The sequence below is a fragment of the Chaetomium strumarium genome, assembly GCF_033439665.1.
Source record: "Chaetomium strumarium strain CBS 333.67 chromosome Unknown B0T15scaffold_6, whole genome shotgun sequence".
Taxonomy (NCBI): Eukaryota; Fungi; Ascomycota; class Sordariomycetes; order Sordariales; family Chaetomiaceae; genus Chaetomium; species Chaetomium strumarium.
This window is the reverse complement of record NW_026944434.1, coordinates 3,002,820-3,025,856: the sequence shown is the minus strand read 5'-3', so window position 1 is coordinate 3,025,856 and position 23,037 is coordinate 3,002,820. Positions and strand designations below refer to the sequence as shown.

General features: G+C 57.6%; 7 protein-coding genes across 7 annotated transcripts; 3 read left to right on the top strand and 4 right to left on the bottom strand.

Moving 5' to 3' along the window:
* Window positions 1-882: 882 nt before the first annotated feature.
* Window positions 883-2,252, bottom strand: B0T15DRAFT_561014 (uncharacterized protein; the record flags this gene model as incomplete). The annotated part of the gene is made up of 3 exons (XM_062870550.1): window positions 1,375-2,252; window positions 1,124-1,260; window positions 883-1,054 (listed from the first exon to the last, which is right to left on the bottom strand). Exons 1-3 carry the CDS (start codon window positions 1,825-1,827, stop codon window positions 883-885), a joined length of 762 nt encoding a protein of 253 aa, XP_062719523.1. The 5' UTR covers window positions 1,828-2,252.
* A 997-nt stretch (window positions 2,253-3,249) lies between these two features.
* On the top strand, window positions 3,250-4,614 carry B0T15DRAFT_541089 (ankyrin repeat-containing domain protein). The gene is made up of 2 exons (XM_062869832.1): window positions 3,250-3,376; window positions 3,438-4,614. The coding sequence occupies exons 1-2, from the start codon at window positions 3,286-3,288 to the stop codon at window positions 4,241-4,243; spliced, it is 897 nt and encodes a 298-aa protein (XP_062719522.1). The 5' UTR covers window positions 3,250-3,285; the 3' UTR covers window positions 4,244-4,614.
* A 1,786-nt stretch (window positions 4,615-6,400) lies between these two features.
* On the top strand, window positions 6,401-9,493 carry B0T15DRAFT_487074 (glycoside hydrolase family 55 protein; the record flags this gene model as incomplete). Its single annotated transcript, XM_062866407.1, has 2 exons — window positions 6,401-6,485; window positions 6,996-9,493. 2 exons carry the CDS (start codon window positions 6,401-6,403, stop codon window positions 9,491-9,493), a joined length of 2,583 nt encoding a protein of 860 aa, XP_062719521.1.
* A 529-nt stretch (window positions 9,494-10,022) lies between these two features.
* On the bottom strand, window positions 10,023-11,423 carry B0T15DRAFT_561004 (uncharacterized protein; the record flags this gene model as incomplete). The annotated part of the gene is made up of 3 exons (XM_062870549.1): window positions 10,023-10,326; window positions 10,393-10,823; window positions 10,947-11,423. 3 exons carry the CDS (start codon window positions 11,421-11,423, stop codon window positions 10,023-10,025), a joined length of 1,212 nt encoding a protein of 403 aa, XP_062719520.1.
* A 1,594-nt stretch (window positions 11,424-13,017) lies between these two features.
* On the bottom strand, window positions 13,018-14,925 carry B0T15DRAFT_402376 (glycoside hydrolase superfamily; the record flags this gene model as incomplete). The annotated part of the gene is made up of 7 exons (XM_062865159.1): window positions 13,018-13,435; window positions 13,499-13,555; window positions 13,605-13,788; window positions 13,867-13,918; window positions 13,983-14,192; window positions 14,259-14,294; window positions 14,368-14,925. The coding sequence occupies 7 exons, from the start codon at window positions 14,923-14,925 to the stop codon at window positions 13,018-13,020; spliced, it is 1,515 nt and encodes a 504-aa protein (XP_062719519.1).
* A 1,512-nt stretch (window positions 14,926-16,437) lies between these two features.
* B0T15DRAFT_569218 (uncharacterized protein) lies at window positions 16,438-19,659 on the top strand (the record flags this gene model as incomplete). The annotated part of the gene is made up of 3 exons (XM_062870799.1): window positions 16,438-16,458; window positions 17,565-18,199; window positions 18,231-19,659. 3 exons carry the CDS (start codon window positions 16,438-16,440, stop codon window positions 19,516-19,518), a joined length of 1,944 nt encoding a protein of 647 aa, XP_062719518.1. The 3' UTR covers window positions 19,519-19,659.
* On the bottom strand, window positions 19,660-22,784 carry B0T15DRAFT_504905 (heterokaryon incompatibility protein-domain-containing protein). The gene is made up of 2 exons (XM_062867513.1): window positions 21,646-22,784; window positions 19,660-21,569 (listed from the first exon to the last, which is right to left on the bottom strand). The coding sequence occupies exons 1-2, from the start codon at window positions 22,598-22,600 to the stop codon at window positions 19,738-19,740; spliced, it is 2,787 nt and encodes a 928-aa protein (XP_062719517.1). The 5' UTR covers window positions 22,601-22,784; the 3' UTR covers window positions 19,660-19,737.
* Between the last annotated feature and the right edge of the window lie 253 nt (window positions 22,785-23,037).

Below are 23,037 nucleotides of genomic sequence, written 5' to 3'. Positions count from 1 at the left end.
GCCGAAAATTTCACACCAGGCGATGAGGGGATCCAGGAGACCTTGGGGGGCCTGACGACGTGGCAGATATCAGGAAGGCCTGCGCCCTGCTGTGGATTCCGGTACCTAATGCATCTCGTCAGCCCTCGCCGGGTCATTCGGTACGGCGACACAACATGGGCGGCTCAAGCGAGCAACGGCCTGTGTTACGTCTTCCCATCGTGTATGTAGGTACTATGATGTACCTGAAACTCGAAGCACGTACTGTCTACAGTTCGCTCCAGTGAGCGAACTATTCGACCCATGTCCTCACGATCCAGACCTGGTGAGATTGGGAAGCTGCGGCAGCCCTTTTTTGTCCAACCGGATAGTTATCGAGCGGATATTTCACTCCATGCTCAATTCTCACGGTAAACTTCGCATTTTTGCCAGGTACTTGACTACTGTGTAGTAACATGAGCTCTACCATCAGCCCCATTTCCCTAAGTCCGGAAAGGCAGGATAACAAGCTCAACACTCCACAGTCTCGACCTCGGGCTAGCAACAGAACAGGCCTCACGAGGCTCGAGCATGCGGATAATAGAGTGGACGGCCAGTGTTGGTGGGTCGTTGATTTTGGGATTTAGTGGGGTCTCAGACACCGACAGATACCGCACCAAGCGAACCTCCCGGTCGCATCTCTCACGTCGCGCGGTTACCAGGAGGTCCAAGGCAGTTCTGAGCATCTTACACGGCTAACTGAGCTGAGGTTGGGGCCATGTGTTCACATCTACATTCTATCAATCACTAGAGGCCGTCTTCCAAGCTCCTCCAACAAGTTTGGGTCGCCTTTCACTGGCTATGGGGTTGATCCGCTGTCGAGCTCACTAACAAACCGCAGTACTCGGCCACACAACAGACACCTTACCACGGCACCTCGTTGCCCGTATACGCCCAGAGCCTGCCACTGTGCGTCTCCCTGGTCGCCGCATCAATGACCTTCAAGACTCCGTTGACGCTCTCGTCCACCGTGATAGCGGCGTGGTCAAACCCAAATGCGTGGGCTGCGCGATCGCCGATGTCTGTCTGCACCCAGCTATGGAAAGCAAATCAGCAACTGTTGCTCGGGGGCAGGAAAGGATAATGCGTCAAAAAACGTGCTTACCCAGGGTCGATTGGGAACGCGATGAGCCATGGCTCTTCGGTGTGGATTGCCTTGGTAAGCCAGTGCTGCACCAGCTTGGTGGGCCCATACGCCGCGTTCCGCATGGGGAGGAAATTTCTGTTGTGAGAATGAGGAGGCTGATGTCAGAAGGAGACAGAAGAGAATCGGCACGGCATTACTCACTGTACACCCGGACGAGGTTAGCAAAGGCGAAACGGGATGACCCCTCTATCTGGATATGGAGGGCTCACCGTAAGAAAAGCTGCGGACGAGCCCACGGTAACCCATTTCGGGTCCTTCGCCTTCTGCAGCATGGACTGGAAGGCCTGGAACAGCAGAACAAAGCCATGGACGTTCACATCGACATGCTGCTGGATGTCTTGTGGCGTCACCTCCGACACCTTGGGCCACTTCAACGCGATGGCCGCGTTCGCGACGAGAATGTCAATGTGGTCAATGCCGTGCTTGGCGGACAGCTCTTGAGCTGCCGCAGCAGGATCGGAGGAGACCGTGAGATCGAGCTTGACGACGACTAGCGAAGTATCCTCGGCCCTCGGAAGCGCGGCGAGCTCCTTGGCGGTAGGGTGGTTTGGGTTGCGGACAGTAGCGATGACCGTGTGGTCGGCTCGAGCGAGGTATAGCTCGAGGAGACCACGGCCGATGCCGCGATTCGCACCTGTAATGAGTACGATTGTGGGCGACATGGTTACGGGGGTCTGAGAAGGTCAAGAAAACACGGGATGCTCGGTCAGGATTCAAGACAATGGTCGAAGTAGCAGGCCATGAGGGAGCAGGAGATCGAATGGTCAGAACGGTTCTGCGCCCTGGTCTTAAATACAGAGAGCAGAGACAAGTATCGAAGAGAGGTGCCAGCGGAGAGCGAGATGCAATGTCATACAGAGAGAAACCCATGCTGAGCATTGCTGACAAATGCGACTCGGTGATGCTTCGCCAATCCGCTCACCGTGTCATCGGACAGGGTAGAAACATCCATTGATCAGTTTTCTCTTACTCAATAAGAGTGCTCGTTTCCAGGTTGGGGAGGGCTGAGAGGGCTGAGTGTTTGTTAGCGCATCACAGGGTCGAGAATCGATATCAGAAGAGCGACCAAGATACAGGTGGGTCTCCATGCTGCAAGGTAAAAAGATTACCGTGCATTAGCGGGGAACGGGGAACGGGAGGACGCTAACTAGTAGGGGTTCCTTTTACTTCCCTAGCAGGCATTGATCGAGACCGGAGTCGACGTAGCATCATGCCCTAAATGGAAAGCAGGTGGTGCGGCAGACCATGGCTTCAGAAGCTGTCATGCAGAGCACAAGCGACCGACGTCCAGACCGTCAGGTTCTGTGATGGAGGTTTGATTCAGGTTCATTTAGGGTTACGGATACCTCGGCCGACCCCTGGACAATCCAAGAATCTCGTGGACTGGTGGGTTGTGAATTACACACCATTTACCTTGCAGAATGCAGATGGGGATACCCCACATGCTTACCTTGCATATAATACTTTATGCTTAGTCCGATGAAGCCCCCAAATGCGTAGTTCCGTGAGCTACCGGAAAGCTGTTCCGGCCTGAGGAAGTATATCAAGGCATATAATGACTACGCGCCCTCGACTCACGGGTTTTGAGCTTGAACATCCTGGCAATCGACGAACTCTTTCCTGTCGACAGGCGACGCAAGGAGATCTACGAGGAGATCTCAACGACTAGCACGCCGAACCACTAACCTACCAAAGCCAACGAGACTAAGTCGACTCTGAGTAGGACAACGTATAGGACTACGAAAGGTGTCCTTTTCAATTTCTTTGCCAATTTCCTTGTCCTCGGTGGAATTGATGTGTTTTCGTGACAGCAATGGACTGGGTAATCTGTAATTCATTAGCCGTGCCGGGAGCAGGTTACGTGATAAAACGGATGAGCCTCAACACCACGACCTGAATCACCATACCGTTTCTGTCCTTGTTGGTGCTTGGTCAAGTTCTTGTTAGGTAGCTGTCGGTACGATGTATTGGTATAATACATACGTGGTAAAATACGAGACGCAGGGTTAGGGTCTCACTGCTGTGATTCGGTTGCGTTTGACGATCTTGCCAAGTGCCAGGTTTGTTCGTTCCACATGCATCACGAGTCGTCCCACAACATCCGATTCCAGATTGCCATTATGCCCATGGACTTTGAGCTCCGCCTGTCCAATACGGACCCGACAGAACGGCGGCGCTTGCGGAACCGCCTCGCTCAGCGCAAGTTTCGCCGTATGTCCGATTTCCTGTCCGTGACCATCCAACAGCCTTGCCTACTAATTGAACCCCGCAGTCAAGAAAGCTGCCGACCGCGCTCAGCCAGCTGTAACTCTACAGCCCGCGCCACAACCCGCGACGCACGCTCACAACCTCATTTCTTCCAGCGAATCTATACTCTCGACTCCGCACGACCCTAGTACAAGCCACGTTGTCTTGGACTCCAATGATGCAATGGAGAGTTTTCTGCCGGATGTCGGTGTCCCGATGATGCAGCCAGGGTTCGGACCCGCTTTCGACTTCAGCTTGCCTGAACATAACAGTGGCGACTTGGAAAAGGGCGCAGCCTTGCCTCCACCGCAAGATCAGGTGCTCTATGAGTCCCAGCCTGACAGTTCACTCCGGATCCTGTCAACGGCACCGCCAAGCGAAGCACTCGATGGATGGATCGGCACACTGCATATCGCAGCGCAGCGGGGTAACGAGGGGATCATGCGGATGTTGCTACAGAAGGGCAAAGTCGACTGCAACGAGCAGGACAGCGACGGGCGGACGCCGCTCATGTACGCTGTCATCGAAGGGCACGAGGCGATGGTGCGGGCGCTGCTGGCACACGGCGCTCGCGTCGGCGACGTGGATCGTGACCGACGGTCGGCGCTGCATCTCGCCATCTTGCATCGACGCGAGAGTGTGCTGCGCGTGCTCTTGAGCCATGACGAGCCGGGTTTAGACCTGGATGCGTATGATGTCGCCGGGTGGACGGCGCTACACATGGCGGTAGAGCGTGACTTTGCGGCGGCGGTAGAGCTACTGTTGCAGAATGGCGCGAACTTGGATACAAAGGCAAGAAAATGTCACTTGATGGGGAAAGGAGCCGTATAGCATGCGAAGGGATGAGGGGGACATTCGCTTGAATTACTAACATTGAGATAATATGACAAAAATATCCATCTCTGATCAACACACGACCTAGGCCATATAATATATCATCAATACGCCTGTCACACTACAAGTCCCCTCACTGCTGCTTGGAGCACTAAAGCACGGACGCTGCACAACTATCCCGGTGCCTTCAGTATAGATGACATTCCCCGGACCGGAAGGATCGCCATTTTGCCAGGAACACCGGAACCCCCCGGGCGGCAGACTAAAGCCGAAGCTCCCGACTAGAACCTAGTTAGACTATAGCGAGCCAGATATATTGTTCTGCTTAAAGAGCGTTTCCGGGTCGCCGTTGCAGGGGTTGGTCTGGTATTGCGTGCTATAGTCAGTCAGGTTTGCGCCGTTGACAAGCTGGTTGATCTAGTATAGTATAATGCCTAGCGACGGCGTGCCGGTCGGGGCGCTACCGCCACTAGACGAGGTCGAGGTAGGCGGCGGGAAGGGCCCGTAGAATAAGGATAAGAAGGGTTCTATGTCGTTGCCTACTGATATCGCGTCGGCTATGTTGGTATTAGGCTCGCCCTAGCGCTCTATAGGCGCCGAGACTATAGGTGCTACGGTCTTGGTTATATCAGACCTATCCGGGTTATAGGAGAGGACTTAGGAGTATATAGAGCTATAGCTAGGTGTCGATAAAGGGTTATAAACTATATATATAATGAAAGCTCAGCAGTCCTACCTCTGAAAGGGTTCGCAGATTGAAGGTAGTCTAGTCGGGCTATAGATCTTAATAAAGCTAAAAGGTTAAGAATACTATAGGCTATAATATCTATATAGTAGAGTAAAGGCTACTTGTCACGGTCGGTATGGGTGTCGCCCCAGGCGGGGGTCGAACCCACGACCTCCCTGATTGACGGCTGTTGTGGAGCACCGGCCACATGACCCACAAATCAGGAATATCTTCGTGTAATGTTCTGGGCCACCGACTCAGAACTTCTCTTTCCTTTCCTCAACCTTAGATTCACGAAATAGAATGACAACAACAGCCGGCTTGACCCTGTTCAATTGCATCTAGTCGTCACACTACTAGTTAAATTGCTTACTAAGGAAGTTAGCTATCTAAATAAGTGACAGGATGATAGATCTATATATAGCTTCCTTCTCGAGGTATCTTCGTACCTAGATCACCAGCAATCACCTTGGCCTGGTAATATATGGTGATCTGTTCGCCGGGATGTGACGAAACCACAGGCCTTGTCTGATCCCTCCAAAGGGCACACAGGGATAACTCGGCCAAGATTTGTCAGCTATACTAAGGATAAAGTACGCACATGCAGTCGCTTGCCGTTGAAAGTCTCTGAATCGAGAGCTGCCTAGGACTTTCCGGTGCATGGAGTGTTCAAGGTCGGCGAGACTTGGATCTCTGACCAAGTGTTCGGGCCGCTCTCCTTCGACATTGCGCCACTCTTCATATTGGTGTTTACACGAGGCAATGACAAACCACCTCAAGAAGCAGGTGCAACGATGTTGCTCCCCCCAAGGTTCCAATGTTTGCCAGCATAGGTATTCCGTGTTAGGTATCAACATTGCCTCGCATTCGCATCCTGCACCCGCGATGCAACGGAATGCAGCCTGGTGACAGCAGTCACGCTGCGGGGGACGTGTGCGCTAATCTAGGGCGAATTGCTTATTCCATGTGGCCTAGACGCTAATTTCGTTTACCCCTGACGCTGGCACAAATCCGGGCTAGCCGGGCTAACAACCTGCAGCGCTTGGCAGACCTAGCTCCTCCCGAGTCCTCCGTGCGACCACACCTAGCCGCCGCCAGCGAATTGGGTGTTGTTCAGCCATGAAATAATCACCGAGCGTCCCAGCCGGAGCCACCCACACGGGCCGATGGAGAGGTACTTGTTCCCCGGACATCAGGCTATGGATTGGGGCTCATAACGTTGCAGTCCCAGTGGCGTCCCCGCGGGGATCCTGTGTCATTCTTCACTTGACCTCCCTTCCTTTATTAAACCGCACGGATCCTCCCCGTCCTCCCTCCTGGAGGGGTCACGCTGTTTCAACCCTGACAGTCCCGCATCGGTTTGGGGGATGCCACTGGAGTCGGGCGCGTCACAGTCATTCGTTTGATCATCCCGCATCGCCTCCAAGATGCACCGTCTCTCGTTTCAGTCACTCCTTGCCCTCTCGGCCTTGGCTTCGGGCATTGCCGCCCATGGCCCACACGGCTCCAACGGTACCCTGACGCTGACCACGGGTCCGAAGAAGGCCGTCACGGTCGTGGTCAAGAGCACCGTCACAACCTGTCCGTCTCCGATCCCGCCTCCACCGTGCTCTGATATTCCCGGGTCCTCCGTGTCCGTTACTGCGACCCTATCTTCCAGCACGGAGGGTCCAAGCGGCACCGGCATTGCGACGGAAAGCAGCGTTCCCCCCGGCAGCTCTGTCTCTTCCTCCATCAGCAGCTTGTCCAGCAGCACCAGCTCGGTCAGTGGCACTTCGACCGGCACATCCAGCTCGTCGAGCGGGACCGCGTCCAGCAGCGTCAGCTCGTCCCTTGGTGACTCTTCTAGCAGTGCTTCTGGCACTACAACTTTGTCTAGCGAGACCTCTTCTAGCGCCGCCAGCTCGTCTACTAGCATCTCTTCGGCTACTTCTACCTCGTCTAGCGAGACCAGCACCGCCGGCTCGTCCACAGAGACCTCCTCTGGCACTGCTACCTCTTCCGGCCAGACCTCCAGCACAGTCAGCTCGATCCGCAGCAGCTCTTCAACCTCTGCCAGCTCGTCCTCGTCCAGCGAGAGCTCTTCCAACACTTCGGTCAGCACCACCAGCGCATCCAGCACCAGCTCGTCCAGCGCCAGCAGCAGCTCTTCCATCACCACCGAGTTCTCGAGCACCACCACTTCGTCCAGCACCTCTACTTCTTCCACCCCCTCTTCCACGACCAGCAGCGTCGCCGCCCCGGCTTGCACGGACTACTGGTTCGAGAAGATCAGCCACCAGGGCGTCGCTCCCTTCGGCGGCGCGGGCTACGAGGTCTTCCGCAACGTCAAGGACTACGGCGCCAAGGGCGATGGCGCCACGGACGACACCGAGGCCATCAACCGGGCCATCAGCGACGGCAACCGCTGCGGTCCCGGCTGTACCGGCAGCACGGAAACGCCCGGGCTTGTCTACTTCCCGCCAGGCACCTACATGGTCTCCTCTCCGATTATTGACTTCTACTACACCCAGCTGATCGGCAATCCCGGGTGCATGCCGGTGCTCAAGGCCACTTCGGACTTCAACGGGCGCTGGCTCCTCGACACCAACCAGTACCAGCCAAGCGGCGGGCTGGCCTGGGGCGCGACCAATGTGTTCTGGCGGCAGGTGGCAAACTTTGTCATCGACATCACGAACGTGGACTCGGGGACGCTGATCTCGGGCATCCACTGGCCCAGCTCGCAGGCGACGTCGCTCAGCAACATCGTCTTCAAGTCGTCCGACGCCGCGGGCACCAAGCACCAGGGCCTGTTCATCGAGGAGGGCTCCGGCGGCTACATTGGCGACCTGGTCTTCTACGGCGGCGCGCAGGCCCTCTCGATCGGCAACCAGCAGTTCACCATGCGCAACATCAGCGTGCACAACGCCCACACGGCCATCGAGCAGCTGTGGTCGTGGGGCTGGACGTACAAGGGCGTGAGCATCAGCAACTGCTCGGTCGGCTTCGAGTTCACCGCCACGGCCACCGACGCCAACACCGGCGCGAAGACGCTCGGCGTCGCCCAGATCACCATCCTGGACAGCGAGATCCGCAACACGCCCGTCGGCATCACCTACGGCAGCTCGGGCGTCTCTGACCCGCCGGCCGCCAACAGCTTCGTCTTCGAGAACATGCGGCTCGACAACGTGGCGACGGCCATCCAGGGGCCCTCGGGCACCGTCCTGGCCGGGTCGTCCGGGCCCTCGGTGATCGAAGCCTGGGGCCGGGGCCACGAGTACACTCCTTCGTCCTCCGGCGGCCCGACGGCCTTCGAGGGCCCCATCACGGCCAACGCCCGGCCGGCCTCGCTGGTCGCCGGCACGGCCTTCTACGAGCGGTCTAAGCCGCAGTACGAGAACGTGCCGCTCTCCGAGTTCGTCAGCGCGCGCGACGCCGGCGCCAAGGGCGACGCCACCACCGACGACACGGACGCGCTCAACGCGCTCTTCGCCTCGGCCGCGGCCGCGGGCAAGATCGTCTACCTCGACGCCGGCATGTACCTCGTAACCAAGACGGTCCACATCCCGCCCGGCTCGCGCATCTTCGGCGAAGCCTTCCCCGTGATCCTCTCGTCGGGCGCCTTCTTCGCCTCGGCCTCGGACCCGCAACCCGTCGTGCAGGTCGGCACCCCGGGAGGACCCACAGGCCGCATCGAGTGGTCCAACACGATCCTCTCGACGCGCGGCGCCCAACCCGGCGCCATCCTCTTGCAGTACAACCTCGCCTCGCCCACCTCCGAATCACCCTCCGGCCTGTGGGACGTGCACGTGCGCGTGGGCGGCTTCGCCGGGTCGGACCTCCAACTCGCCCAGTGCGCCAAGACGCCCAACACCACCATCACCGCGGGCAACCTCGCGCAGGAATGCATCGCCGCCTTCATGAGCATGCACATCACCCCGTCTGCCTCGGGCTTGTACCTCGAGAACGTCTGGGTCTGGGTCGCCGACCACGACATCGAGATCGGCGCCGACAACCAGCAGATCACCGTCTACGCCGGCCGCGGCCTGCTCATCGAGGGGTCCCGCCTCTGGCTGGTGGGGACGAGTGTCGAGCATCACCAGCTGTACGAGTACCAGCTCGTTGGCGCGCGCGACGTCTTCATGGGCCAGATCCAGACCGAGACGGCGTACTACCAGCCCAATCCGGACGCGTCGCTGCCCTTTGCGCCGCGGGAGGAATACCATGATCCGGTGTTTACTGCCGATGGCGGGGAGTCCGGGTGGGGGTTGAGGGCGGTGAGCAGTACGGGCGTGCTGGTCTATGGCGCGGGGCTGTATAGTTTCTTTGATAACTATGATGTGTCGTGCAGTCAGGTGGGCGAGGGGGCTAGGTGCCAGGCGAGGACGTTCAGTGTGGAGGCGGGGAGTCAGGTCAGGGTGTATAACCTCAATACGGTGGGGACCAAGAAGATGGTGACCGTTGATGGGGTGGATGTGGTGGAGTATGAGGATAATATCGCCGGGTTTGTGCACAGTGTCGCGCTGTTTGGGACGGACTAAGGAGGGGGAATCAGGGGCTAATCTTCTGATTGTTGGTGGTGGATTGGATAGGATTGGGAGGTTAATCCGTTGGTTTTTTGCCTGAAGGTAGATGACAATCCATGCTCAACGGCAACCCCGGATCTGATGAGACACGACACGCCTTGGATAAAGCTGCTGGGGCTGCCAGTGGGTCAATGGTTACTACTCGACTTCTTTTCTTTGTACCACGTATCATACCTTATTTAACTAGGTGTCTTTGCTTCGGTATGGGTCTACGTAGTATCTGGCTACCGTGACACTATTACGTTGCCCTAGATCAACCCCCTTAGCCACTGTTCACCCGCGTTGATTGTAGAAAGGGATGTAGAGTTCGTTCATTAACCACAATAGCGCAGCCTTCTACTAGTTCGTATGATCATCAAGACCTATCTCATGGATCCCATAGCCTTCAACACAATACACACATACCACGAGTAAGTATAGATTGACTTGCATTACAACTAGTAAATAGTATCATACCGCCGGACTTTCACCATTCCAGCCCGGGTCAAGACCCCTCTTTCTCCCTCAACTTCTTGATCACCACTCTGTTCATCGCAACCAGCCGCGTCGTCAAGTCCTCCTGCCAATCGGCCAAGTGCTCGTGCGCCGCCAGCAGGCCGTCCATGTTCACCGCGCTGTACCGGCTCTGCCACACCCGCACCGTGTCCTCCCGCGACGGGCCAGTCCCGTTGGTGGCACTGCCGGAGACGGCACCACTGCTCGAAGTATTCGCCTCCCCACCCCCCGAGGCCGTCCCCGCCGACAGCGCAGCGACATAGCTCGGGTGCAGCGGCGCCGGTGCGGGCGTGCTATTATTCTCGGTCACTGTAAGACGCACCGGCGTGGTAGTAGTAGAGCGTGGCTGGGTAACTTACGCGACGGGCACGGGCATCTGTTTCGGCATGTACACGGCCGACTTCCTGGCCGGCAGCCCCAGCATGCTGCCCTTGAAGATCTTGGACACCGTCTTCCCCTTCTCGCGGTGCGAGCACAGCGACCCTTGCCGCCCGTACCAGCAGTTGGCGCAGGCGCCGCCCGTGACCTCTAGCACGTCCGGGTCGCGCACCACGACGCAGTCGTCGGCGAAGATGCCGCTCCCGTTCGTGCATTTCCGGCACCACATCGACTTGGGCAGCCGGTCGCCCGCGGCTTGCATTAGGAACGACGTCGCGTTCTGCGGCTTGTGGTCATGGAAGGTCTTCGCCACGCGGGGGATCTGCTTGACGGGTCGGACGGAGAGGGCCCGCGTAAGCCGTCGCGGCCCGGTCAGTCCTCCGTCTAGAGTGGGGAACGTATGGCGATAGAGCTCGAGTACGGCTGCGTGATAGTGAGCCTCTTGGTTGTGCCACATGATGGAGGGGGGACACTCACTTTCCGGAAACGACGGGTGTAAGGACCAGGCAGAGGCGGAATCTTTGCTGCGCGGCACGAGCGTGCCAGAGCCGTTGGGCGTAGGCATTTCCTGCCCCAGCGCCTCGTCGTCTGCTGAGAAAGATTGGTTTACATAGCTGGCCCATGCAGGAATATCCTCGCCGTCCTGCTCGTCGTCGTCATCAGAGTCGGACTCCGCCGACTCGGGCTCGCTGGGCTCTGTGCGGCGGGTCTTGGCCGTAGGGGTATGATCTTCGCTGTCACCGCTCGACGATGCCTTGCGTTTCGCCTTGTTGGCGACACCTCCTAGCACATGGATAGATCCAAGGTTCGGTGGCAGGGGGAGAGGGGGCGGGATGTGTGCTGCAGGCCTGGGCTCGGGTGTAGAATCTGAAGCCTCGCTCGGCTCCTCCGCCTCCGCCTCTGCTTCTGTCTCCATCTTGAGTGGCGCGCTTTCAATGGTATGAACGGAGTCAGAGTCGTATGGCTCCTGCGGTTCAAATTCCGAGTCTGACAGTAATATTGGTGGAGGCATTTTCATCACCTGAAGTTCCAGTTCAGGTGCGTTTGAGCCTCAACCTCTCGCAAGTCGTGACACCAAAAATACTACTTCAAGTTGGTTAGCTTGTATTGTTTGTCCTTTTGGGGCTAAGAACTTGGGATTGGGAGACCAGTACTAGCCATTGATTATAAGCAATGCACTTTGCTGTCCTATACCTAATCTATTCTAGTAGTCTCAGTCATACCATTTTGCCAATATACACTCCTCAATGCTTGGCCTGGTTCCTTTCCCGGCTGCTATACACTGCAATGACAAAGGCGTATGCGAGGTGTGCGTCAACTCAAGTGGTCGCCGAGCGAGGTCTAATAAGGACATGCGGGAAGATATATTCATCTACCAAATACTGCAAGTATGAATACTAGTACTAGTAGTACCGGCACTACTAGTACCTCTTCCCACTCCCAGGCTCCAGCGGTAGCGCTTAAAAAGTTAGGACTATCCTCCAGACAAGTTTGACCCTGCGTCCTCCGTACTGGCCCAAAAGTGCTATACAAGCAACACACAAAGTCATATATACACTAATAAGTTGGTTCCCAAGCGCCCTACCGCCAGGAAGGGGAAAACATGCGGTGGCGCCCTAATTTATTAATTGTTCAAACATGCGCACGTCCCCGGCCGGCCCACGCCGTGGGACAGGCAGCCCGGGTGCGCGCCATCCGGGCAGTGGTTGGACAAGCACTGCTCGTGCTGGCTGCAGCCGCCGCCAATCGGGACGTTGAGGTCGTTGAAGCAGGCGCATGTCGCTGGCGCGCCCCCACCGTGCGAGAGGCACCCCGGGTACGTGCCGACGTCGCAGCTGACATCGCGGCAGTCCGAATCGGCGCCGCATATGCCGCCGGGGGGAGAGCTCGTCGGGGTGGGATTGGAGCTTTGTGTGGTGGTCCGCACCGCTGTGGTGCGGGAGGTGCTGGCAGTAGTAGTAGGGTCAATGTCGCCCTCGACGTACTCCCAGGCGCCGCCCGCGCCGCCCGCGCCTAGGACTGGCAGGCCGACGTTGGGGGTGTACGCAGGTCCCTCCCGGCACGAACGGGTTGTCGTCGTTGTGGTGGTGGTTCCGGTTGCCGAGCACGCCGTGATGGGGTAATCACACTCGGGCTCCTTGCACGTGGTCCGCGCCTTGCCGCCGTAACTGAGCACGGAGCACTGAACCTCGCAGTTCGAGACGGTGGTGCGTGTCCGACACGAGGACTCGTCCGGGTCGCCGGGGCTGCCGCTGCCGCCGCCGCTGCCGCCGCCGCCGCCCGTGTGGCCATGGTCGAAGCAGCCCGGTCCGACGCACGGGCCGCGGTTGCAGAAGGGCCCGATGCAGCCACACAGGAATAGGCAGGGGATCGAGCCCGGGTCGCACAGCGAGCCGCACTGGAGACCGCACTTCTGCCCTGGCCCGCACTTGGGCCCGTCGTCACCGCCCTTGACGGTAACCTTCCCCTTGTGGCCCGGGGAGGGCCCGGCGGGATGATGACGTCGCCGTCGTCGTCGTCGCCTCCGCCCACTGGGTTCGGCTTCAGGGTGGGCTGCACCCTGGACTACCGGTGCTTGACCCGTAGTCGATGTCCAGGTCGATGGCCTAGTTCGAGGCGCCGCCAAAGTTTAGGCCCTTGATCCAGTTCTCTCTGGCTTCGTAGGATGACTTGGAGAGCCAAGAAACCCACTGGTCTCCGTTGTATACCAGGATGTCGCCATTGTCATCCGTGTGCATCTCAATGTTCGGATTGGTAGCGATGATCTCGCGGATCTCAAAGTTCGAGATGTAACCGCTAGTACCCGTGCAGCGGCCTTTCGCAGCGCCAGACTCCGGCCCGGTAAAGTGGCAGTCTGGGCCCCAACAGTCGGGCTGAGCCATCTTGAAGGACCGGTCGTACATGGGCATGCCGACAATAATCTTGTGGGCCGGAGCCCCGGCTTTTGTGGCCATGACCAGCGCCAGTTCCGTTTCGGTCCTGTTGACGTGCGACCGGAGGCAGTCGCCTTTGGGACATCCAGGGCTATGTTTGGTTTTTCATTAGGTAGGGGGGTCTATCAAAGTGTGGCAGACACTAATGACTCACGAGGTCCACTGGTTATCGTAGTCCCATTGACCGTGTAGGTCGTATGTCATGTAAACGCTTTTCTCTCGGTTAGCCAAGGCGTGTTGGGAGGTCGGAAGTGGCCTACATATAATCGACGACCTTGGCTATTTCGGCGAGCGGGAAGCCTTTAAGGTACCAGAATGATGCCGGGGCGGCAATGCCGATGGTGAGGTGACTGGGCAGAAGCTGGCGGACGTTGCGGAGGAAGTCGAGGTAGTTTTCGCCGTTCTGCTTGCTCGCAGGCGGAATATCCGGAATGTCAGGGGCTCCTAGCGCGCGTTATTAGTACTCGGTAGTAGTACTTGTGGCTGGTAACCACTGGCAGGATGTAACTGCACAGGACGCACCAGGGTATTCCCAATCGAAGTCGACGCCATCTAACCCTTCGTTGACGATAAACTGCAACACGCATCAGGTCCATCAGTTCAAATTCCACGGTGCCCATATTGACAGTCTGGCTTACATTGACGACATTCTGCGCGAAGGCATATCTCTGTTCAGGTGTCACTCCCTCTCGGAAGATGGGGTACGTGTCATAGTCGGTGGAGAACGTCCACCCGCCGAAGCTCATGATGCGCTTCACGCCGGCCAGAGCTTTGAAGTCGTTGTAGGCAGACTGAAGACCGCTGACGTCGACATGGTAGTCGGCCGTTTTGTTGCCGAAGGCGAAGTGCTACTCACGCGTCAGAAGACTGTCCTTGCGTCGGGCAAAGGACACGGAAACAGAGGCGAAACTTACGATATGGGTATACCGCTTAGTGTCGATATTGCCAGCCTGTGCAAAGTCGCAGTGTTAGCTTCTGCACTCCGCAGTCTATACGAGAGAGGAAGTGATAGAAAATACCCACGCGCATGTTGAGACACGGTCTGTCAGCATTCCATCCCTCCCAGTACCCGATGCGCTTGTACTCTGCCGGCGGGGAATCATTCCCAATGATGTCCAAGCCGCAGTTGGCGATGCATTCGTTGGAACCCGGTGTAGCCGTTCCAGGGGCACCGCCGGGGACCGGACTGGGGATGCAGAAGTTCTCGTCGATACTGCATTGGCCCCAGACGTTGCAACAAGCATTGAGGGGGCAGGGGTTCAGATTGGCCAGATCGTCCATGTTGGCCGGCCGTGGCGTGCCCGGGACCTGAGGCCCGCAGGAGGCCTTGTCGAGCGGTGCGGGCATCGGTGGAGAGCCCGTCGAGAGACAGATGTTGTTGCCCACCATGAGCTTGCTAGGCAGAGGGAGGTCTGGAAGCACGCCCTCGGAACAGCAGACATACTGGCGAGGCTGGAGTTTCGAGCAGATGTCCGCGCCGTTGTATTGGACGAACTGGTCCTGCGTAATGCCGCAGCGCTGAGCGAGGGACCAGCATCCGTCGCCCGCCGCAACCTGTGTGTAGCTGCAAGCTTGGCCCATGTCAAATGTCACCGAGAGATTGGAGAGGTCCGTCCAGGACACCAAGTGATTTGAGCGAGGGTGCTGATGAGGCCGGATATGCTAAGGGAAGCCGGATGAACCTTCTGCCCTCTTACAGTACCGCTTCAACATTGAGGCAGGGCGGTGGTCCCGGAAGTCGCTTGCCGGCCATCGTCTGAGACCCGTGATCAAAGTCCCAGAACCGTCTCGCGAACCCCGGCCATCTCCACGGCGGCCTGTGTCAGTTCCGTGGTGACATTTCCAACCGCACTGTGTCCACCATATTCGACCCATTTGGAAATTGGAATCCGCCGTTCTCCCAAATTGTTTGCCCGCATGGCACGGCGGCTGGGACGCTCGGCTGCCGAACCGTAACTGTTTCTGGCCTCTGCGTCAATAGCGTGTCGGCGAAACCAGCCTGGACTCTGCCCCTGAGCCTCTGCTGACTCCGTCCTCGGTGAGCTGGTGTCGTATCCAAACGGCCTACCGCCCCGATTTGGCAAACTAGAAGCCAACGAGAAAACACTGTTGTCCTCATGATGAGGCGGGATACCTAATTCATCGCAGGTGAAAGAATCTTTTCCTGTGATAGCAAATGTTGTTGGTGGGCAGGCACTTAAACTCGGGCCGCTCACCTGCCTCCTCGTCCAACCCCCAACTCCCCAGGCGCTCTGAAGGAGGTCCCCAGACATCATGGCGCCGACTCTCACCCTTAGGGGTTTGCTTCTGCCTTTATCTGGGCAACACTCGCTGCGGCGAGGGCCGTGTCATGGCAGTGAGTGTGGCCGCAACCCCATGTCCGCTCGAACTGGATAGCTAACGAGCTTGTCAGTGATACCAGTTACTCGTTGCTGAGCACTCGCCAGGAAGATGAGCTCCTGGACGACTTTTGCACTGTGTCTTGCGACATAGGTATTTGCAATGCCGCTGCTTGCGGTGCCGGCCCGTTCCTCACGGTCCGCAGTCCGAACAGCTGGGCCCAAGAAAACGCCTCGGCACATTGGCTGGGTAAGAGGGCTTTCAGCGACGAGTCCCCTACCACATATATACCCGCTGTGTTTGCCGGAACGGCTTCCGACATGGCTTATTTTGGGCAGCCAGACCATTTTCAGGGCAGGAGCAGAATCAATGATATGTTTCTCGCCTTCAGTCACTGACCAGGTGGCTACTAATGAGGTTCGAGAGTCCGAGACGCTGACTCTCATCTTTTTTTCCTTCGTCTTTGTCAGGCCAGCTGGTGAACACGGAGCAGGCTGTGTCCTGGCAATATGAGTTCAAGGACTGGCCATTCCAGATCGTTTCAGGAGGGCTCCACGGGTGCACTATGGTGAGACTCGCGGCAACTTGCCCCTGCTTGTTTAGATGCTTCGCTAACTCCATGCTCACCAGGTAACGGTCGTTTCGAAGCGGGCAGTTTGGATGGCGCATTATTGGGAGAGTTACTCCAACAGAGAGGCGGGAAGCCCACTACGAGACGATAAATCAGACCGAGTCTGGATTGAGCGGGTGGTCATGCACCTCAGGGGGGAGCCTGTCACCAACCCCACCCCCTCCATGTTCGTCTCGCGTGTCACCGGCACGGCCTACGTCAAACCCAGTCGCAGTGCGGTCGGCATCAACCCAAATCTCTTTAACAGTGATGGCGACGACACAAAGATCTTCATCATGAGCCCGAATCGGGACAAAGCAAAGAATGCGCCACTCAGGTACCCCAACAAGGTCCGTGAGATTGCAAACCAGATCCGCAGGCACCTCGGGATCCGACGGGTACCTTATGTGACGATGGCGTATACAGCGCTTGACTATGCTGACGAGGCGGATATGGCACTGGTGGATCAAACGCACCGCGGCATGGCCCTATTTCAGTACGAACCGCAGGGCAACGGCGGCAGAGCCTGGCGGCTATTTTATGAGGATACATGCTACGATAGCTCGACGCCGAATAATAAGTGCTAGGAAGCTTCGAGGTGTAGGTTGGTAGGCCAGTTGGGGGGCGGGGGGGATTCTTTTGAGTTTGACATTCTTTGTTGGTGATTGTTTGGAGATATTTTGATGGAGAAGGAAGGCGGTTTAGAAAATTAAGGTACCTCCCTAGGTATAGTACCTTTACCATGGCCAGTTTGAGTGATCGTTCTCTGTTCTGAAGGCAGGACGGCCTCCAATGGCCCATGGGACAGAGATCAGTACGAGGAGTATCGGCGAATATCATTCCGTTGGCCGTGGCAAACTCTACTGTCTGGTGTGTAGTACAAGCCGTCCAATCTACCTATATACAGTGAAAATACCTCTATATACAGTGACGTTGGAAGCTTGCCCCTTTCTGAACTCTGGGTGATATTCACGTTCGCTATTAAGGTCAGGTAGGTACTGGACCTAGAGGCTAGGCACAATATAAGCTGACCTGCGCCGATAGCCCCGCTGCCCCAGAAAAGTTAACCCCATCGAGTAGTAATACTCACTATGGTTAGACCTCTTGTTGAATTGCCGTTCCTGCAACTTGCAAGTTCATTCATTCTTTCAGTTCGCTAACCTTGGACATGACATGACACCTCGCTTCAATTCCAAACCGCAGCCCATTCCGACAAGAACCTAACGCCAAAATGGAGACCGACACTATAATGCGATCACTCGGTACACAGTCACATCTTGCCCCACTAGAGAGACTTCCTCTTCACATCCTGGACTATATCTGCAAATACGTTCCCAGACGCAGTTTGTTTTCTTTGTCAATGGTGAGCAGGCTTTGCTACCAGGCAGCCACACCAGGGCGATTCGCACGCGTCCGATTCGTGATACATGACGACGAGAAGTTGCACTGGGATTTGCAACAATGGACCGCGATCCTCGGCCGCGAAAGCCGGTTTCGCCATGTTCGCCGAGTCGTAGTCGTCGGTCTCATGAACGATCCCTACCAGGCTGGAGACCTGCATAGGATGACTGGCCCTGAGGTGGTGGCCATTGATAATGACAACAGCGACGGCGATGAGAGCGACAGTGACAGTGACGTGGAAAACGTTGGTTTCAATCCCGGTGGTCCCACTTTGTCACCAGGGCATAAGCAAGCGCAACACGAGGCATGGCTGCCATTCGCACAATTCCTAAGCAAGCTGCCCGGCCTGACGGACCTGGTCTATTCCTGCACCCACCAGGTGCCCGCGTGCGTACTCACGGCGTTGCACAATCACCACCCGAAGAGCCGTCTGCATATGAGCACGTTCAGCCTGCGCAGCCTCTACCAGGAGAGGGACCAGCTGTGCGATATCGACGCAGATGAGTTTGCACTCGCCACTTCGCCCTGTCTACAGCATTCGCACCGTATGCGAGCCGTATGATGTACATGGGCGTTACAGTTTCAATTCGGAGGCCTTGGATCATATCATCATGTTGGGGTGTGCCCCGGGTCTGAGGCAGCTGCATATCCATGGTGCCCGTCCCGGGAATTCTCTGGCGCTTGTGCAGAGTAATTGGGCCCCGAGGGAGCCATGGAGGGGCTTCTTCCGCGAGAGTTCGAACCAGCCCTCCGCCCATTCGCTACAGCCGTTACCTAAGTTGTCGGAGCGGGCCCGGCTTGAGACTCTGGTCCTCTCCGGACTGTGCGACGCCCGGGCCTGGGTTAGTCGTACGAGATTTGATGCCCTCAGCCGCTTTGAACTGTACTGCGGCGTTTCCGTTCAGGTCCTCCAAACGCTGGCTTCGATGGCCGCGGACAACAAGTTCCCCTGCCTCAGGGAACTGGGACTGACGGTCTCTCCGTCCGAGTACAGCGAAAGCGACCCCGCCTCTCTCGAGCAGCCGGCCGGTCTGTTTCTGCAGGCCGTGCCTCCGCTACGAGCGCTCACGCTGGGCGATTGCTTCAGCAGGCACACCTTCACGACGGTCCTCTTCCGGCATGGTCAATCCCTGCACAAGTTGCACCTCTACCTAGATTCGGACGACGACGAGCACGACGATGCCGGGTTTGATGCAGGCTGGGTCCGTGAGATACAGCAACGATGTCCCAGGCTCGAGGACGTCCGGCTGCCCGTGCGGCGCCGGCAGGGTGGAGCCGAGGAGGTGGCCGTCTACCAGACGCTGGGGCAGCTGCCCCGGCTGCGGCGCGCTACGTTGCTGCTCGACCCTCGCGCGCCTCGCAGCGATCCATTAACTGGCGACGTCGGAGGAGTCCGCAAGACTCTCGTCAATCTTGCCGTTGACGAACAGCTCGCCCGGGCTATTTTTTGGGCAATCTCCTCTGCAGCCACCGCACCGTTGCAGCGCCTCAGGCTTGAGACGCGTGTCGAAGACGTGTTTGCCGAAAGGTATTGGGAGCTTCAAGACTGGGCGAGATGGATTGGGCGAAGCTGGGTATGTACTAGGCGTGAACCGCTCGGTGAAGTGGTTGTACGCGAGATCGGCGACAACAAAGCAAAGAGGGAGGTGGGGAATCTGGGAGATGAGCTCCAGGTTCTGCGAGACGAGCTGGAGCAATTCGAATACGACTTGTTCGATGGTACGGACGTGTGGAATGAGTTGTGGCCGAGGAGAGCTGAGGATTGGAGGGATGACTGGCACAGTTTCCCTCTGTCGGGGAGTGGAGGCCGGTATGACGGGTGAGGACGACTACCTAGAATGGGCCAAAGCCCCGTGGGCCCATGGCAAGGTACGGTAGTATGTACAACACATCCCTTGCTCGTCCGTCGAACCAAAACTACAACCGAGGCGTCGAGACAAGTTCAGTGATTGGATATAGTAAATACTACTAGCTACGTACTTTGGTCATTGGTGACCTGAGCTTTCCGCATCTAAGGGACCGCGAGGTAAGGCCGTTCTTACCTAGACCAAGACGACGCTCCTCTCTCCCCAGGAATTCTCGGTCTGATCCAGCCACTCAGATGTGTCATTCCAGAATGCCCCGATCCTCTCATATTTCCCACATTCCGTCTGCCGCAGCAGCAGTCCAAAATAACAGGTCTCCATCACCTTGGGCCTAGCCTCGTCACGCATATCGTGCGTCCAATCCCGCTCGAACAACAAGAGCCCGAACACTCTCTCCGGCAAAGCTTCGTCAAGGTCGTCAACCGAGACCTGTTCTTTCGGTCGCGTCCACATCTCCTGCAATAGCATCCTGTACCACTCGTGCACCACGTTGCTGCTAGGAGGTGCAGGGAACTTGTTCTGACTCTTCAACAGGCCCACCACATCCTCCTTCTTCAGCTCCGCGAACGGGCCGTGGATGGACACCGTTCCTCCGCCGACAACATCGAAGGTTGATTTTCCCTCGATCGCTTGCACACTGCAAGCCAGCACCTTGGCAAGGGGCGTGGCATCGGCGGTCACGGCATCACACAGGATTGGCGCTTCCACGGCCGCCCACGACCAGGTCGGCGCAGGGGGCAACCCCTCAGCCGGCGCAGGCCTCGTCCGCCACTCCTGCGTGCGAGCATACCACATCAGGTCTTGCAGCATGTTCTCCTTCCACAGCCCGGCCAGATACTCCATGCCCGTCAGCCTGCTCAGCTCCCTCGCAATACCTCCAATGGCAGGCAGCCGGTCCGACGACACGGTGAGCTTCCGCTGCGTGTAGTCCTGCACCAGGCTTCTCCACGTTTGCAGCAGCTGCGCGGTCCGGAAGTGATCCATCCACACCGACCCTGCACCGCCGTTATCCAACCCGGAATTCGCCACCATGGCCTGGGTCAGCCTCCGCACCGCCTTCTCCCCCTCCCCGCCGACCTTGCCCTCCTCGGAATAATACCCGCCGTCGCTCGCCACCATCCTATTGCACCGCCACGTCGGCCAGCGGCCATAGCTCAGCAACCGCGGCGACAGCACCCGCTCCTGCAGACACCACGCGCGTTCCGCCACGGGATCCTTCCACGCGCCCCCCATATTCACCTCCTCTTCCAGGAGATACAACGTGCCCGTCTCCGCCCTCGGCAACCTCCTCGCCTCCTTCAGATCCCTCGCGCTGGGGTCAGCAAGCGGGTAATCCAGGGGAACCAGCGCCTTCCACAACAACCCCGCTTCTCCATTACCACCACCACCATCATCATCATCATCACCACCACCACCATCACTCTTCATCTTCATCTTCTTCTCGTCCTTACTCTTACTAGTACTACCATCTCTGGGATGCAAGAACCCTTCGCCCACGCCCCTCGCCCGCGCCGCGACCAGCGTCACGAACGCGCCCTGGTAGATGGCGCTCATCTTGCCCAGCTCGGCGTACTTGTCGGCGGTGTCGTCCTGCACGATGCACAGCGCGTCCACCCACAGGTAGGCGATCCCCAGCGCCTGGGTGACCCGTACTGCGTCTTGCAGGGTCTGTGGAAGGGAAGACAATGGGAAGCCGGATTCAGAGAGGCGCGGAGTGAGGGAGGCGATGGTGGTTTGGAACGGTTGGGGGTCGGTGCCCCAGACGTAGCTTAACGCCGTGTAGCGGATGATGGGTTCGTGGTCGCGGGTTGGGAGGTATAGGCGGAGGTGGTCGCCGTGTGAGACGTCGATTAGGCGCGAAGGTAAAGGACCGGGAGAGGCGGGGCGGCAGGCGCTGCCGTGGTGGGTTTCGCATTCTTGGAGCCAGGCGCGGATCTGGGAGAAGCCTTCCTCCGAGGCTGGGGAGGGGTTGGGAGGGCGGGTGGTGATGTGTTTTGAGGCTGGGTCGCCTAATACATATGTACATGTAAGTTCAATAAGCCAGCAGATGATGGTACTTAGTGGTATGGGTATAGTAGTACTCACCCTTGGCAGCATACACATACCGCTCCGCCGCAATCACACCGGCCGAATGGAATACCCGCGCCTCCTTCAGGTCCTTCATGTCGTGCACCTCCAGGTTAGCCTCGGAAAAGACGAACCTGATCCTGTCAAAGTCCCACGGCTTGGCACTACTACTACCCATCCGGGAGCAGGTCGGGTACACGTCGAACCGGAACCGGTCATCCTTCAGCCGCGTCAGCGTGCCCATGCAGTGCTCGACCAGGCTCATGCGCTCCTTGTCGTGCTCCAGCGGCCGCGCATACCACGGACTCTGCGCTTCGTACAAGAGCGTCTCGAAGTTGGTCGCCCGGAAGAAGGTGTGCAGCATCCAGGCGCAGAAGGCGCAGCCGCGCTGCGTCGCTTCGACGAGGCTCGATATACGTAGCGGCCATTTGAATCCCACGGCGCTGATCAACTGACGCGGCGGGGTCTCATCATCGGCCGGTTGTTCTTGTTGTTGTTGTTGTTGTCTCTCCGGATCGAGAATGAACTGGGAGAGCGGAAGGCCCTGCGTGACGGGTGCGCACGACTGGCATCGTGCCCATGGGTAGGGCTCGCTGACGCCTGTTGTCTCCGGGGCATTGGGTGCGGCACCCTCGGCCGGTAGCGGCGGCGGCTCGGGCGCGGCGATGGTAGCGAAGGTGTGTCCCGGGTGAATCAGGGGTGCGTCGGCAATGCACTTCCCGCAGTAGTCGAAGTCCTGGCAGGCTTGACAGTTGTATCGCGGCTCGTGTCTGGGGACCTTGCGCGAGCAGCTGTCGCAAAAGTACCACCACTCGGGCGAAGGGTTGCTGGGTGGGTTGATACTAGTACTAGTAGTAGTATCGCATGTGCCACCACCAGCCGATTCGGTACTAGGAGTAGTAGCAGTTCCGTTATGAATATCTTCTCTGGTGGCCATAGTGTGTTGAGGTATACTGTTAGTAGTCTCAAACATGATACATGGGGTCGAAGGAGGTCATGTTGCTGATGTTGTCACGTCTTGCCTTCATATCCCGTGTCTTGCAAGGCAGCAGGGGGCTGTGCAAGCTGAAGGATTGCGAGGCAGCCGCAGTGGCTTAGGTTGGGCCAGGTTATAGCCACCCAAAGCGGGTATTCACTGCAGACAAGCCCTATCAATGGATTTTCCAATTAATAGTCTGGTTTTGTGGTATGCAATGAGGTGGAAACATGATGAGTAGAACAAGTACATGTGTGTGGTTGGTGGGTGTGTCCGTTGCCCCACTGTGTTTGTCCTCCCCATGAGCCCTACGTACCTAGTCTCCTACAAGTACTGAGCTTTCAACAATGCAACGGTTTCTCCCATGATATTTTCTCGCCGTGACTCCAATGTTGTCCAATTTTATCTACTGTGGAATTGTTGTGCCATGTATC